This window comes from Gekko japonicus, unplaced genomic scaffold (genome assembly GCF_001447785.1).
Source record: "Gekko japonicus isolate JY-2015 unplaced genomic scaffold, Gekko_japonicus_V1.1 scaffold1563, whole genome shotgun sequence".
Taxonomy (NCBI): domain Eukaryota; kingdom Metazoa; phylum Chordata; class Lepidosauria; order Squamata; family Gekkonidae; genus Gekko; species Gekko japonicus.
The window spans coordinates 101,374-116,442 of NW_015175405.1; the positions used below are offsets into that span (position 1 = coordinate 101,374).

Consider the following 15,069-nt stretch of genomic DNA (forward strand, 5'->3'; position numbering starts at 1 on the left):
TTTAGAAAAAAACAACTCATACATTAACTTAAGATGATCCAAACAAAGTAAGGAAAGCAAACCCAAATGCTTTCATTTACTTGAAATTATTTGGCAGATAATTCGACACTTTAATGATGGTCTGGGCCTGGCTGGGGCGATGGCACGCGTGCCCACAGAGAGGGCTCTGAGTGCTACCTCTGGCACCCGTGCCATAGGTTCGCCACCACTGGCCTAGAGCATCCCTGGCATTAGTGTTTGTCCAGCCGCTGCTTCTTACGGACTGCCAGTGAGGGGGAGCTCACCACCACCTCCCTAGGCAGCTGATTCCACTGCTGCGCAACTCTTACTGTAAAGAAGTCTTCCGGCTCTAAATTTAACCCCATTCTTGCGAGTCCTCTCCTCTGCTGCCAACTGGAACAGCTCCCTGCCCTCCTCTAAGTGACAGCCCTTCAAATACTTCAAGAGAGCAATCATGTCCCGCCTCAATCTCCTCTTCTCCAGACTAAACATTCCCAAATCCCTCAGCCTTCCCTCATAGGGCTCGGTCTCTAATAATCCTCGTAGCTCTCCTCTACCCCCGCTGAATTCTGTCCACATCCTTTTTGAAGTGAGGCCTCCAGAACTGCACACAATACTCCAGGTGCGCCCTGACCAATGCAGTGGACAGCAGGACTATGACACCTTGCGACTTGGATGTTATGCCTCTGTTGATACACCCCAAGATTGCATTAGCCTTTTTTGTCGCTGCATCACACTGGCTGCTCAGATTTCACTTATGGTCCACCCGTACCCCAAGATCTTGTGCACACATACTGCTACCCGGAAGTGTAACCCTCATCCTAATGCATGTATCGATTGACGCTGTGTAACACACCTTGCATTTCAGTGAGAAAGTCAAGTTATAAATAAATGAAATCTCTACAAATAATAGAATTCTGTCTGTCTGTGGCATGCATAACTCCTCAGAGAATAAAGCTGAGCACCTCAGAACAGGCCACTGGCTTGGATATGATCGTGGAATTTGCAGTGCCAGACATGAAAGGAACCCCAACGTCCTGGACCAGGCAATCCCAAGACTCCCCTTATCCCCCAGTTTATTGCACTCGAAGCTGGGGGTTGGATTTACAGACAACTGTACAGCTTCTGTCAGGAACATATTTGAGCAAGCCATCAAAATAGGATAAGAAATGGTGCTTCTTTGTTATTCCTATTAAATCCCAACACTTTCAGAATCCCTCCCCCCCAACTATTTCAGGCTCAAAAAGCTTCTTTTCATTCTTCAGCAGAGTTGTTTTGGTAAATTTGTCACCCAACCCTAACCTCACCTTAAAGAAAAGGAAGCTATTAGTTGCCTCCATGCTTAAGTGGAGACAGATGGAGCATAACAGGGTCTGTAAATTCTGCTACCTAATCCTACAGGTGTAAAGTCTAGCTGTGGTTGCTCAGTGTGGCAGGAAAGGCACTCTGTTCATGCTCAAAGGCACTGCCAGCTAATGGAAGAAGAAGAAGAGGAGGAGGAGATTGGCGTCTCAGAGCGGCTTACAAACTCCTTTCCCTTCCCCTCCCCACAACAGACACCCTGTGAGGTGGGTGGGGCTGAGAGAGCTCTTGACAGAAACTGCTCTTTTTCAAGGACAGCTGTGCCAGAGCTTTTGACTGACCCAAGGTCACATCAGCAGGTGCAAGTGGAGGAGTGGGGAATTAAACCCGGTTCTCCCAGATTCGAGTCCGCACACCTAACCACTACACCAAACTGGCTCTCAGAAAACTAGACTGAAAACAAAAGGGAGTAAAATGCTACCCAAAAAGGTCAGGAAAAACTCACACCCAATGCTTACAAAAGACTCTTAAGCCCTCTAGAAAATAAGTGAACACTCTAAGGCATGAACGTCTCTCCAGTGTCCCTTGGGGTTGCCAAGCAACACCAATATGGCAGCCAAGATCTTACCTGAACAACATTCATTACAAGCGTGAAACTGCTAAACTGACCCAGTATTGTATTGGCAATGACACCCGTTCACTATTAGTTTTAGGAAACAATAAATCTTTAGAAGTGGAATATTTTGGCCAGAAAAATGAATCATTGGGGGAAATTTCCAGCCCACATCTTTTTTTTTTACAACTTTATTTTTATTTCAGTTTTTTGTAACTTTTACAAACAACAGTATCCCAGCCCACAGCTTTCCTCTCAACCTCCTTGAAGTGTGCAGTCCAAAGGAGAATTGAGGGATTAGAAGGGAACGACTCTGCTCCGTAATTAGTCCAGTTCTGGGGTAAGCCATGGAGCCAGACTCCTGTTTGAAGGAGGAAGAGGACACTGGAAAGTCCAGTGCTCAAGGAGTGTCACATTCCAGACCTGATCAGAGACTCCAGCAGAGATACCATTCAGACGCTCAGATTCTCCCAGAACATTCCAGAATCCAAAGCATGGAGGACAAGAGAGAGGTCTCTGGGACCCTGTGGCACTTATCAAACATGAGTCCCTCAGCCCCACTTTGGGGACCAATCAGACAGATCGGGCCAGAACCACCAGAGGACGATGCCCCCAATGACAATCTTGGTGACTTGGCAGCGAAGGATACCACCACCTACAGTATCGATGGAGAGTCAGCACAGACACGCTCCACCTTTCTCCCTTTCCCAGATTAGGTCTTCCCTCCTGGCCACTGAAGCAGTTGCCATTCCAAAACCCTGCCTGGAAAATGGACCGAGAAGGAACACACACCCAGATGCTCCTACCAGATGCACTGACACAAGTTGTTTATTAGATGTGTTTTCTCTAACAAATGGGAGGTTTCTATATTGTGCAAGTGTCCTGAGAGAGCCAGTTTGGTGTAGTGGTTAAGTGTGCGGACTCTACTCTGGGAGAACCGGGTTTGATTCCCCACTCCTCCACTTGCACCTGCTGATGTGACCTTGGGTCAGTCTCAAGCTCTGGCACAGCTGTCCTTGAAAAAGAGCAGTTTGTGTCAGAGCTCTCTCAGCCCCACCTACCTCACAGGGTGTCTGTTGTGGGGAGGGGAAGGGAAAGGAGTTTGTAAGCCGCTCTGAGACTCCTTTGGGTAGTGAAGGGCGGGGTATAAATCCAATCTTGTTCTTCTTCTCCTTCTTCTCCTCCTCCTCGTCTCCTAAAAAATGAAGATGAGCGTGGCACGTCTTTTTTAAAAAAATGTGTATGAAGCTGTAGAAATAAATCCTTTGCAGATGTTTTGAGACTGGCTCCTCATGCCATGACTGATCCCCCTGAATGAATCCAACCCACTTTGCCCACATTCACAGTTATGTTCAAGAGCCAAAGTTTTGGCTTGTGACCTGGAAAATCTGGGTTCAAATCCACCCTTGGCCAGAAAGTTCATTGGATAACCTTCAGCTAACCACATTTTCAGATTAACATACATTGCAAGGTAGTTGTCAAGATTAAAATGGAGCACACACCCTTCTTGGAAGAAATATGCTCAATAGATGCCGAAATTTCAGGGTGTCCTCCATCAATGATACATTTTGCATTGGTTGTGTGCCAAATATCAGCTTTTTGGTCAATGTGACAATACCACAGTCAAACTTCCAAGTCCCCCCCCCCTTTTGGAGGCCTTGATGCTGAAAGAGAGATGAGCGGATCTTAAAACTCCTATAAAAGGTAACGAGCTCTCATATTCAATTAGATAATTAGTTGTTTTAAGAAATCAATTGCTTTTGAAACCATTTAACCCCAAGTATCTCCAGGATACTTGAGCTGCGGTGGCTCAAGTGGTTAAGATGCTGAACTGCAGGCTGTGGAAGGTCAGCAGTTCGAGACCAGAGTGTGCCGCATGACGGAATGAGCTCCTGTCTCTGGTCCCAGGCTCCTGCCAACCTAGCAGTTCGAAAGCAAGAAATTGCAAGTAGATAAATAGGTACCACTTTGGTGGGAAGGTAACAGCGTTCCGTGCGCCTTGGCATTTAGTCATGCCAGCCACATGACCACGGAAACGTCTTCGGACAGCGGTGTGGAAACGGAGATGAGCACCACAACCCTAGAGTTGGATTCGACTGGCTTTCAAGCAAGGGAACTTTACCTACCTCCAGGATTTATCAGTTTCCCCCCATCTTCTTTATTAGGCAAGAAGTTAGAAAATACAAAATTAACCCAATAGCGGCTGCGAAAACCAGTGCCAACAAAATCAAAACTTCAAGCATTTCTCAACCATATTAGAATATATAAAGCATCAGATTATGATCTCAGACTGCTTCTAGGAATCTTTATGTAATTTTTATCTCTCTGAAGAAGGGGGCTTTGACCCTTGAAAGCTTTATTGTTGCAGCTGTGAAGTCAGGGCTGACTTATGACAACCCCACAGGGTTTTTGAGGGAAGGATTTTCAAAGCCAAACAGGTGCTCAGAAGTGGTGTGCCATTGCCTGCCTCTGTGTCACCACTCCGGTACTCCTTGCTGGCCTCCCATCCAATTACTAGCCAGGGCCAACCCTGCTTAGCTTCTGAGATCTGACGGAATCAGGCTAGCCTGGCCTATCCAGGTCAGGGCCTCGAAAGCTTATACCCTGAAAATCCTATTGGTCTCTAAGTTGCCACTGGACTCAGGTCTAGCCATATAAACCCAAATAACACATACAGAGAAATGTTACCCAGGGCTATTTTTGGGAGTTCCGGCTGGCTCCCAAGTTGGCCACGCCCAGCAGGAACGCATTAGCATAATAGGCCACACCCAACAGCAGAAACTCATTAGGCTTGGCTACATTTGGGGTGTGTGGCCTAACATGCAAAGGAGTTCCTGCTACAAAAAAAGGCCCTGTGTTTTGACAACAAACAAGGTAAACAGAATAAGAAGCAAAAGGTGGGTGTGACTGGATAACCACACTTCTGGTAACATGTGGGTGCGGCCTACTGTGCTAATGAGCTGGGCTGTCAGGGGTGTGGCCCAATATGCTAATGAGTTTCTGCTGTTGGGTGTGGCCTATTATGCTAATGAGTTCCTGCTGGGCTTTTTCTACAAAAAGAGCCCTGAGTTACCTAATATCTAAGAGTTCCATCCAGTCAAATCTGATTTACTTATCACATCTAGATGCTTACACAGGAAAAACAGCGGTCTTTTCTTATGCTAAACCTTTCTGACTAAAATATGGGATCATCATCTAGGCAAATGATTGCTTCTTAACCACTGGTGAGATAACCAAACAGGGGTGTCTAAAAATACATATGATATGTGCGTATTTTTAAAAGCAAGATTAGAAGGCCAACCTTAATCGAAAGGCAATGAATCTAATATTTCAGCAACTGCTTTAATTAACTGTCCACGATACAAGAAAAACTTTATGCAATCAGACTGACCATCTCTGACAAAACCTGATACGAGCTCACAGCTACATGAAAACATGAAGGATCAGCAAGAAAACTTGTGATTTAATCAAAATCCTGCCACACTGCCCCCCCCCCCCCCCCAAACAAATCTTTGCTGCCTTCCCAGCGGGAGCTATCTGAGAATTTGTTCATGACTGAACCTCCTTCCACAATCTGACAATTTATAACATTTCTCCCCAGCCTGCATTTTAATTGGTTTCTGTAGTTACAGGACAGTTTCTGAGCATATGCAAACTTTTCCCAAGAGTTTATATGGACTGATTTCCCACAAGCTGCTGCTCTGCCCTCACTCTTCCCTTTCCCCCGATTGTATATGTCAATTTCCTAAGACAACCAGAAACAACACAGAGTTGAGACCATGACTGATTTCCCACTATTTGCTGTGCGACCGCATTTTGACCCGCAGCTTCGCCCGAGTCTCCTGGATCCTCAAAAAACAGGATCAAGAATACACGCGGGAAATCGGGCAAAGCTGCGGGTCGAACTGCGGCCGCGCAGCAAATAGTGGAAAATTGGTCATAGTCTCAACTCTGTTGTCCCTGGTTGTCATTAAGGTATGAAATGACTTCCCCCCCCTGTGGGTTCTTTGATGTTGTTGAAGGTTGGATTTCTGAGTGAATCTCTTTCCACACTCTGAGCAATCAAAAGGTTTCTCCCTCTGGGTGCCCTCCGGGTTCCCCGAAAGCTCTGTGCCTTTCCCCATCTCTGCTTCCCTCCTTCCAACCTTGGCCACCCACAGAAAGGGTGAAAGGAGCATGAGGGTGGCTGCCCCAGCACCTCCTTCAATCCCCTGGAGCCCTCAGCTTGACTTTAGCTTTTGTGACTCCCCGCTCCTCACCTCCTTCATTCCCAGCCCCTCCCTTTCTAATTCTAGGACTGGCCCACCCCATCACCCTCTGCTCCACACCCAATCCTGCTTGTTCCTTCAGACCCCTGGCCCAGGAGGGATCACCTCTCCATATAGCATCTCTTTCCCCCTCCCTGAGCTCCCTGCTATTTCTGGCTGGTTGCTGATGACATCAGCAGGCATCCCTCCATGGTTACAGATGCTGGTGGCAACACACACACCCCATTGCCCAAGCCTTCCTCCACCTTTGAGTCCAGTTCTGGGTTTGGGAGCGTCTGCTGCTCCAGGCCCCACAACACTGGCTTGTTTGTCTCAGGTGTCAGCGGGACTGAGTCCAGAGCTGCATAATCCTTCGACAGTGGAGAGGAGTGTGCTGATGGCATCTGCGCCTGTCTCCCATGATGCTAGTCCAGATTCTGCTGGGAGCATGTTGAAGGGTAACTCTGCCGGATTTCGGACCGTCGTGGGTGACAAGTCTGGGACCGAGAGCATCACTGGATACTCCTTTACGTGGGTTCTTAGATGCCTTTGAAGATGGCCGCTCTGACTGAATTTCTTTGCACACTCTGCGTGTTCAAAAGGTTTCTCCCCTGCGTGGGTTCTCTGATGTAGTTGAAAATGGCTGCTCTAACTGAATCTCTTTCCACACTCTGAACATTCGAAAGATTTTCCCCGTGTGGGTTCTTTGATGATGCTGAGGATGGCATTTCCCGCTGAATCTCTTTCTGCAATCTGAACATTCAGAGGTTTTCACACTGTTACGGGTTCTATGATGCCGTTGAAGACAACCACTCCAGGTTGTCCCTTCCCATGCTCCCTTCCCATACTCTCCTCTGTGGATTTTCAGATGCTGCTAAAGACGGCATCTCCAGCTGACAAGTCCAGGTCCAAGGGCATTGTTAGTTACTCCCTTACATGGGTTCTGAGATGCCTTTGAAGATGGCCCTTGAAAGTCTTCCCACACTCTGAGCATTTGAAAGGTTTCTCCCCTGTGTGGGTTTTTTGATGCCGTTGAAGATAGACCCTACATTGGAATCTCTTTCCACACTCTGAGCATTCAAAAGGTTTCTCACCTGTGTGGCCTCTTAGATGCCGTTGAGGGCTGATACTCTGTTTGAATGTCTTTCCACACTCAGAGGAGAAAGCTTTTGAGTCCTCAATGTGGGTTCTTAGGTGCCTTTGAAGATTGCCACGCTGACTGAATCTCTTTCCACACTCTGAGCATTCAAAAGGTCTCTCCCCTGTGTGGGTTCCTAGATGTCGTTGAAGGCTGCCACTCCAACTGAATCTCTTTCCACACTCTGAGCACTCAAAAGGTTTCTCCCCTGTGTGGATTATTTCATGCTGTTGAAGACTGACACTCTGACTAAATCTCTTTCCACACTCTGAACATTCAAAAGGTTTCTCACCTCTGTGGCCTCTAAGATGCCGCTGAAGGCTGATACTGTGTCTGAATCTCTTTCCACACTCGGAGCATTCAAAAGGTTTCTCCCCTGTGTGGATTCTTTGATGGTCTTGAAGACTGACACTGTGACTGAATCTCTTTCCACACTCTAAGCATTCAAAAGGTTTCTCCCCTGTGTGGGTTCTTTGATGCAAAAGGAGCTGCGATCTGCAGTTGAAATACTTTCCACATGGAAAGCATTTGTGTGCCTTCCAATCAGATAACTTCTTTCCACTCTCTGAGCAGATAAATGACTCCCCTCCTGAATGGTGGGAACTCTCTCTCTGGTGTTGAATAAGGCTCGATTTCTCTGAAAAACTTTTCCCACAGTCTGAGCAGCTGTACACCTTCTCTTTTATATGGATTCTCTGGTGTTTCATGAGCTCTTCTCCACAAAGGAAGCTCTTTCCACACTGCAAGCAATTATGGGCCCTTTGCACAGGGTGAGCTTGCAAATCGATATCATAGTGAGTTTGATCTGAGAAATTCATCCCCCAGTCCAAGCATTTATATGCTTCCTCCACCATGTGGATTCCTTCATGTAAATCCCCTCCTTGGCAAGGAATTGGTTTTTCCTTCATCTTCTTTTCATGGCTTCCTTCCTGCCTCTCTGGTCTATCTCCATCCCAGAAGTCAGACTCTTCTTCCTTGTCTCTTTCCAATGAGAACCTCTCAGATTCCTCAGTTGTCTCCTTGACATCTTTGGCTGGAATAAGGAGAGAAATTAAATCAGCACTTACACAAGAGGCCAAGCCACCAATCAGGCTCTCTTGATTGACAGGTGTGCATTTTGTTTCCTCTGTCAGAGCTTCTCTCCCCACTCCACTCAACCTAAGCTGCTGGTCACAACTTTTCCCCGGCCAGGCTCTTCAGCAGTGCTGCTTTTTAGATTCTGACTGTCCCTCCCCTTTAAGGCAAAAGGTGGAAAAGAATCATTCCCCCCCCCCTTCCCATTTGACTTGCTATGCAGGTCTTCTGATGATTACAAGAAGTTACCATGATATCTAGCCCAACAACAAAACTCTAAAACTTGTAATCATTTTCTGCAAACTCTTTGAGATTCAGGACGGATGCATCGGGTACCGACGTTTCAGAGTTCTGTGAGATTTGATTAATGCCCTGTCAGCCCTGGAGCTCAAATATTTGGCAGCTGGATCAGATCAAAGGGCCACTCAATCCAGGTACAGGTACCCTCTCTCCCACCAGCTTGCTCCTTCCTTGTGCCCTTGTGTTCGGACTGGCAGGAGAAAAAGATGGGGCTGGAAATGATGCTGCGCCAACACCACGTCGCCATTACATCCAGCCAAAAGCCCAGATGTGACTCTAGCACCTAATTCAATGCTCTGGAAAACCTAGGGTAACACTAATGGGTTTCCAGAGTGTCTGTGTCCAGGTTTTCAGACAGATGAGATACCAACGTGACATCAACCCTACCCCATGCCCCACCCTATTGTTAGAACCCACAGCCAACTACGTAGTACACGCTTATCAGGAAAGGTAATACTTTATTGAAGAGTTATAGATGAATTAACATAGGCACTGTTAAGAATGACGGCTGCCCATGGGGCATAATAGGATAAAGGGAATTCGTATGCACCCCCCCACTGCCCTGGCCAATGAGCCACACTCCCGCACGCGGGAGAAAGAGCTCCGGCCGTTTAGCGCTGAAGCTGGGAACCAAACTCTCTACCACGGCAGGCAACAGCTTGGCATTCCTAATCTGGTACCCTCTTTCTGACTGTGGCCTGCCAGATGCCCTTGGAAAACCTTGAAGCAGGGGCACAGAAACCAAATGATTGGCCCCTGGCAATGGGTTTTCAGAGGTAATGCTGCCCCAAGAACATGGAGGTTCCATTTATTCATGATGGCTAGTGGCTGAGCCCAGATTTGTCTAGCTTTACGATTTTGAGCCACCTGGAGTCTCTCTAACAGAAGGAAGGTGAGATGTGACTATTTTGATTAAAGGGAGTAAAGAACGGAATTGCCTTCCATGCGTTTCTCTCTACTGCGTACTGCTTTTTAACTTTTTAGTTTTGAGCAGATTATTAAAATACAGAAAAGGCTAGACCCCATTTGAACGGCTGCGAAAATCTATCACAGATGCAGAACATTTCACAGCTAAGAGAGTGACCGGTCTGCTATTATCTTCTATCAACAGAGGTCACGTCTCCAGATGATCTACGTTTTGGAGCAAAGGAAGAATTAAAAGATTTCTGGGCTCAGGGAAATGGTTGCATTCAAAGGATGAATGATACAGGGTGTCTCCGTTACCTGCATCTATCAGAGGATGGTATCTTAAGATACCTCCCTTGCAATACTCTCGATGGCAGGGAAGTAAAGGCATGGCAACAGAAAGGCATGACAATAGAGGGAAACAGTCAAATATGAGCAGTAATCGGGGAGCTCTCCAGGTGAAAGAATACCAACACATTGAGTAGAACAAACACATCTTGTTCTACGGACTGTACTGTTTTCATGGTACTTGCATAGATGTTCCTTGATCATCTTTACGGCTTCCTGTCTGGTAACTGAATAAAAGGAATTCAAGAAGAGACTGGGGAACTATTGTCGTTGCTCATCAGTGGGAAACGTAACAGTCCTCTCTGACGAAGTCCAAGTATCCCTCTTGGATTTTGGGGGGTATAATTTTAACTTTAAGAGAAAAAGCCTTCAGCCAGGCCCGTGTTTCAAGAGATGGTTGTTCTAATTCAGCTTGGAGGGATCCCGCCCCCTCCCGCTACACAATTTGGAATTCCGCAGGTGGAACACAGGATTTAAGAAGAACTGAATCGAAGGACTCCCCTGTCCTGTCAATCCAGATACCAGCTCCATATAAACTTTGCACGGCCACCGTCAATGTTCCCTCTAAGCTGCGGAGCAAAAATTCTCCTCTGTGAGCTCCTGGCATTCAAGTTGTGAGCGAGCAATTTGGCTACTGCATAAATTAGTCAGCTCTGGAGCCCTCCTTCCTGAGCTAAGGCAAAAATGTGTGAGCCGGAGGCTAAAAAACTGTGAGCTAGCTCACACTAACTCAGCTTAGAGGGAACACTGGCCACCGTGATGTTGAACGGTTTGATGGTGGCTGGGACAGACTGAGCCCCAGATGACTAAGAGAAACAACAGATGATATTTGATGCCACTGTAGGCAAACTTTCAACATGAGCAGCTTGCACTACTGACCAAGTTAATCTCTGGTCAAACAAGACCCCTAAATTTAAAATAGAGGACCTTCTCAATATCCTCCCCTAAATCTGTCTAGTCCCCCTCCAAGGGAGTGGCAATCACTACATCCTATGGTCCTGCGTCCCAAAAGTGTACTCTGTGTTGTGAGCAGCAGTATTTGTTTTTTCCTGTCCTAAATCTTCTACCCAACAACGTCACTATGTGCCCCAATCCCATCTGGGCACGAGGCACCCTTACCAGGTGAGAGGGCGTCTTGGGCACTCTCCTCGGCCTGCTCCCTCTGCCGTTCCTCCAACGTACCTCCTTCAGCTTCAGAGAAATTTGCTTCCATCTTCACTATTGGTTCCCACGTCTGAAAGAGCAGAAAAGGAGATGGGTAAGAGAAGGAAGGGAACAGGCTGAGGAGACGAATCCTGCCCCACTCCCAGATTCCTCACACCTGCGTCGACCAGCACAGCTGGTTCACCCAAAGGGACGAGAATCAGGGATTTGTTTTCTACCCTGCTGAGTGAATTATCTACAGGCAGGAATTATCTACAGGCCCAGAAGCCTTGGAATAATGTCATGACCTGAACTGAGCGAAGGAAAGCCCCTCACCTGTTCTGCCTGCCTCTTCTCCTCTGCCTGACTCAGGAGGAAACCTTCGGCCAGGGCCACCGCCTGAGAACTGGTCTCCGGCCCACACCCTCTCACCCAGCTCTCCATCTCCGGGGGCAGGATGGCCAGGAACCGCTCCAGGATCACCAGGTCCACGATCTGCATCTTGGAGCACCTCTCCGGCTCCAGCCAGTGGCTGCACAGTCGATGGAGCTGGCTGCAAACCTCTTGCGGCCCATCGGCCTGGTGGTAACGGAACTGCCTGAACCACTGGCTGCGTACATCTGCGGTCTTAGTGTCCTGAGCCATGATCTCTGGAGACGCTCTTTCCCAGAATTCAACACCATTCCCTGCTTGGATGGGATGGGGACCTTTCCTCGATCTCTTGCCTATTCCAGGTCCTCCTCTTCCATCTCCTTTCCCATCTCTTGGGTCACCTCCAACTGTGGAAAGACACACTTACTTGACTATGAAGATGGACAGGAAGAGATATTAAAAAAGGCAGAAAGAAACCAAAAAAGATTGGAGCTATGTCACGAGTCCTGGTGAAGAGACATCTAAGAATTGTCCTAGTGGATCAGAAGGAGCGTCCTTATTGTAGTCGGCACATCAGGATTAAGGTCCTTGTGCTATATTACATATCAAACCTTTTTTTTTTGTCTTTCAGGAAAATAAACGATCTCTATTTAATCTTTACAAATCTATTGTGGATGTTATTATCTCGGCCTCCAATGAATACGTATCAGTCTGTCCTGGGAGCTCAGTCTCAATGTAAACTAGAGTCCAGGACAAAAGGGCTGGTAATGTTCGCAGAAGCATTAGGCAAAAGCTCTGTCCAAGCAGCTGGCAGAGGGGAAGGGGCAGAGGGCAGAGGGCACAGGTCAGGGCCAATACCCCCCTCTAAACTGTGGAGTCATGTGAGCAAAAAAATCTGCTTTGTGAGCTCCTGGCATGAGAGTTGTGAGCGAGTGATTTGGCTACTGCATAAATTAGTCTGCTCTGGAGCCGTCCTTCCTGAGCTATGACAAAAATGTGTGAGCCGGAGGCTAAGAAACTGTGAGCTAGCTCACACTAACTCAGCTTGGAGGGAACACTCAGGGCACAGGAGCTGCTGGGATGAACAGGAGCAGGGGGAGGCGGTGAATCTGCAGGTGGGGGGAGGACCAACCAAAACGCGTGTTCTGTGGGGCAGCCAATCGTTGTGAATGATTCCTCCCGTGGGAATAAGCCTGGGACTCCTGTCTGGCCTTCCTATAGGACCTCCATGGCCGAGAATTTATTTATATTTATTTTTATTTACAAAATTCAGATCCCACCACTCTGCCCCCACAAGGGTCACCAAGGTGGCTAACAAATCAAAGCACGCATCATGAAATTACATTTTGAAACTATTTAAAAGAAGAAGAAGAAGAGAAGAGATTGGATTTATAACCCGCCCTCCACTACCCAAGGGAGTCTCAGAGCGGTTTACAATCTCGTTTCCCTTCCTCTCCCCACAACAGACACCCTGTGAGGTAGGTGGGGCTGAGAGAGCTCTTGACAGAAACTGCTCTTTTTCAAGGACAGCTCTTATCAGAACCTTGGTTTGCCCAAGGTCATCCAGCAGCTGCGAGTGGAGGAGTGGGGAATCAAACCCGGCTCTCCCAGATTAGAGTCCACGCACTTAACCACTACACCAAACTGGCTCACCCAGCCCCGCCCCTCAATAATGCACACAACAGCAGCATTCCTCTCTTCCAAGATGGAAAAGTTTATCCCACCATGACTTACATGTGAGTAAATCTTTGCAGGATCCGGCTGAAAGGTTTTTTCCCCTGCTGCTGCATAACTGAAGCCCTTCTCGTCCTCTTTGGCAACTCAATAGCAAGGCCCCTCCACACACAGGGGAAAAAAACCTTTCCTCTTTTCTCCCCCCACCCCTTTTGTCGGCCTCTCTAGCGAACAGCTCTCTAGCCAACAGGTTCTTTATCTGCGTTTAGATGAGAGAATGCCTACAGAGTGAGGCTACACGCGTTCACCATGAATAAAGACAAAAAAGGCAGTTTGGGGCTATTGTTCTGAGGGAGTTCCCGTGACTGTAAAATAAGGCAGCTTGGAGGCACTACCTTCGGGGAGAACGCATTGCCGTGCAGTCCCGATGAAGGGATTGACAACCCATTGGACAATCTGGAGAGTAGGTTGACTGCAGCTCATCATTTATTGTTTGCCTCAAGCCTTAAGGACTGGTCTTACTTGCTTTACAGACATGAAGAATTTGTACTTTTCAGTCCCGTTTGGAATTGTGAAGTTTTCCCCCCCTCCACTTTGGAATTGTGTAGTCTATTTTGGGATTGTAAAGTTTCCCTCAGATTCTGTTTGGTGTAGTGGTTAAGTGTGTGGACTCTAATCTGGGAGAACCGGGTTTGATTCCCCACTCCTCCACTTGCAGCTGCTGATGTGACCTTGGGTCAGTCACAAGCTCTGGCACAGCTGTTCTTGAAAAAAGAGCAGTTTCTGTCAGAGCTCTCTCAGGCCCACCTACCTCACAAGGTGTCTGTTGTGGGAAGGGGAAGGGAAAGGACTTTGTAAGCCGCTCTGAGACACCTTTCGGTAGTGAAGGGCGGGGTATAAATCCAATCTCTTCTCTTCTTCTTCTTCTCTTAACCTGTCTGTATACTAACTCTTTTGAACAGTATATTCTGGATAGTACATTTAAATAAGAAGAATAGCTTAAGATTTGAAACACTTTGGAGCTTTGCTTGATGTTAAGTTATATGTAACCTCCAATTGGTGGCTACAGACCCCCTGGGATTACAACCGGCCTCCTGGTGACAGAGATCAGTTCACCTGGAGAAAATGGCCGCTTGGGACGGTGGACTCTGTGGCTTTACACCCTACTGAACTTTGTCCCCTTCCCAAACCCCACCCTCCTCATGCTCCACCCCCAAAACCTCCAGGTATTTCGCAACCCGGAGCTGGCAACCCTATGGAAACTGTTACGATTCGGCCCTGTTGGACAGGATTGCCATTCCTGGCTTGGGAAATTCCTGAAAATTTGGCAACTTTCTCTTCCCTCAGAGGCTTCGGGGGGAGTCAAACAAATAGTTTCAGCTTTGGGATGGGGGGGTGTAAGGAAGGGCACCCCTTACACCATTATTCATACTTGCAGAAAACTTGCACGGATTTTTTGTGTATATGGCGGTACTCACGGGTACAGAGTACTGGCGCTTTTTTTGGGGGGGGGAGCATTCTAGACTACTGGCACTTTTTGGGGGGGAGAGCATTCTAGAGTACTGGCACTTTTTTGGTGGGAGAGCATTCTAGAGTACTGGCACTTTTTGGGGGGGAGAGCATTCTAGAGTACTGGCACTTTTTTGGGGGGAGAGCATTCTAGACTACTGGCACTTTTTTGGGGGGAGAGCATTCTAGACTACTGGCACTTTTTGGGGGGGAGAGCATTCTAGAGTACTGGCACTTTTTTTGGGGGGGAGCATTCTAGAGTACTGGCACTTTTTTGGGGGGAGAGCATTCTAGAGTACTGGCACTTTTTTGGGGGGGGAGCATTCTAGAGTACTGGCACTTTTTTGGGGGGGAGCATTCTGCCAAATCCTAGAGGGAAATTTATGGAAAGCCGTGCAACTTTATATGTGAGGACTGCCGTCACTTTAAAGGAAAAAAATTAC

At 47.5% G+C, this 15,069-nt stretch overlaps 1 protein-coding gene across 1 annotated transcript; it reads right to left on the reverse strand.

Annotated features, from left to right (window-relative positions):
* Positions 1 to 7,086: 7,086 nt before the first annotated feature.
* On the reverse strand, positions 7,087 to 11,141 carry LOC107122595 (zinc finger protein OZF-like). Its single transcript, XM_015425711.1, has 2 exons — positions 11,048 to 11,141; positions 7,087 to 8,333 (listed from the first exon to the last, which is right to left on the reverse strand). Exons 1-2 carry the CDS (start codon positions 11,139 to 11,141, stop codon positions 7,087 to 7,089), a joined length of 1,341 nt encoding a protein of 446 aa, XP_015281197.1.
* Between the last annotated feature and the right edge of the window lie 3,928 nt (positions 11,142 to 15,069).

What these genes read in the sequence shown, in the direction of transcription:
- LOC107122595 (XM_015425711.1), bottom strand. Translation starts at nt 11,141, where the DNA reads ATGGAAGCAAATTTCTCTGAAGCTGAAGGAGGTACGTTGGAGGAACGG. An exon ending in CCAAGACGCCCTCTCACCTG is followed by an intron (nt 8,334 to 11,047) that starts GTAAGGGTGCCT and finishes TCCTTATTCCAG; the next exon opens with CCAAAGATGTCAAGGAGACA.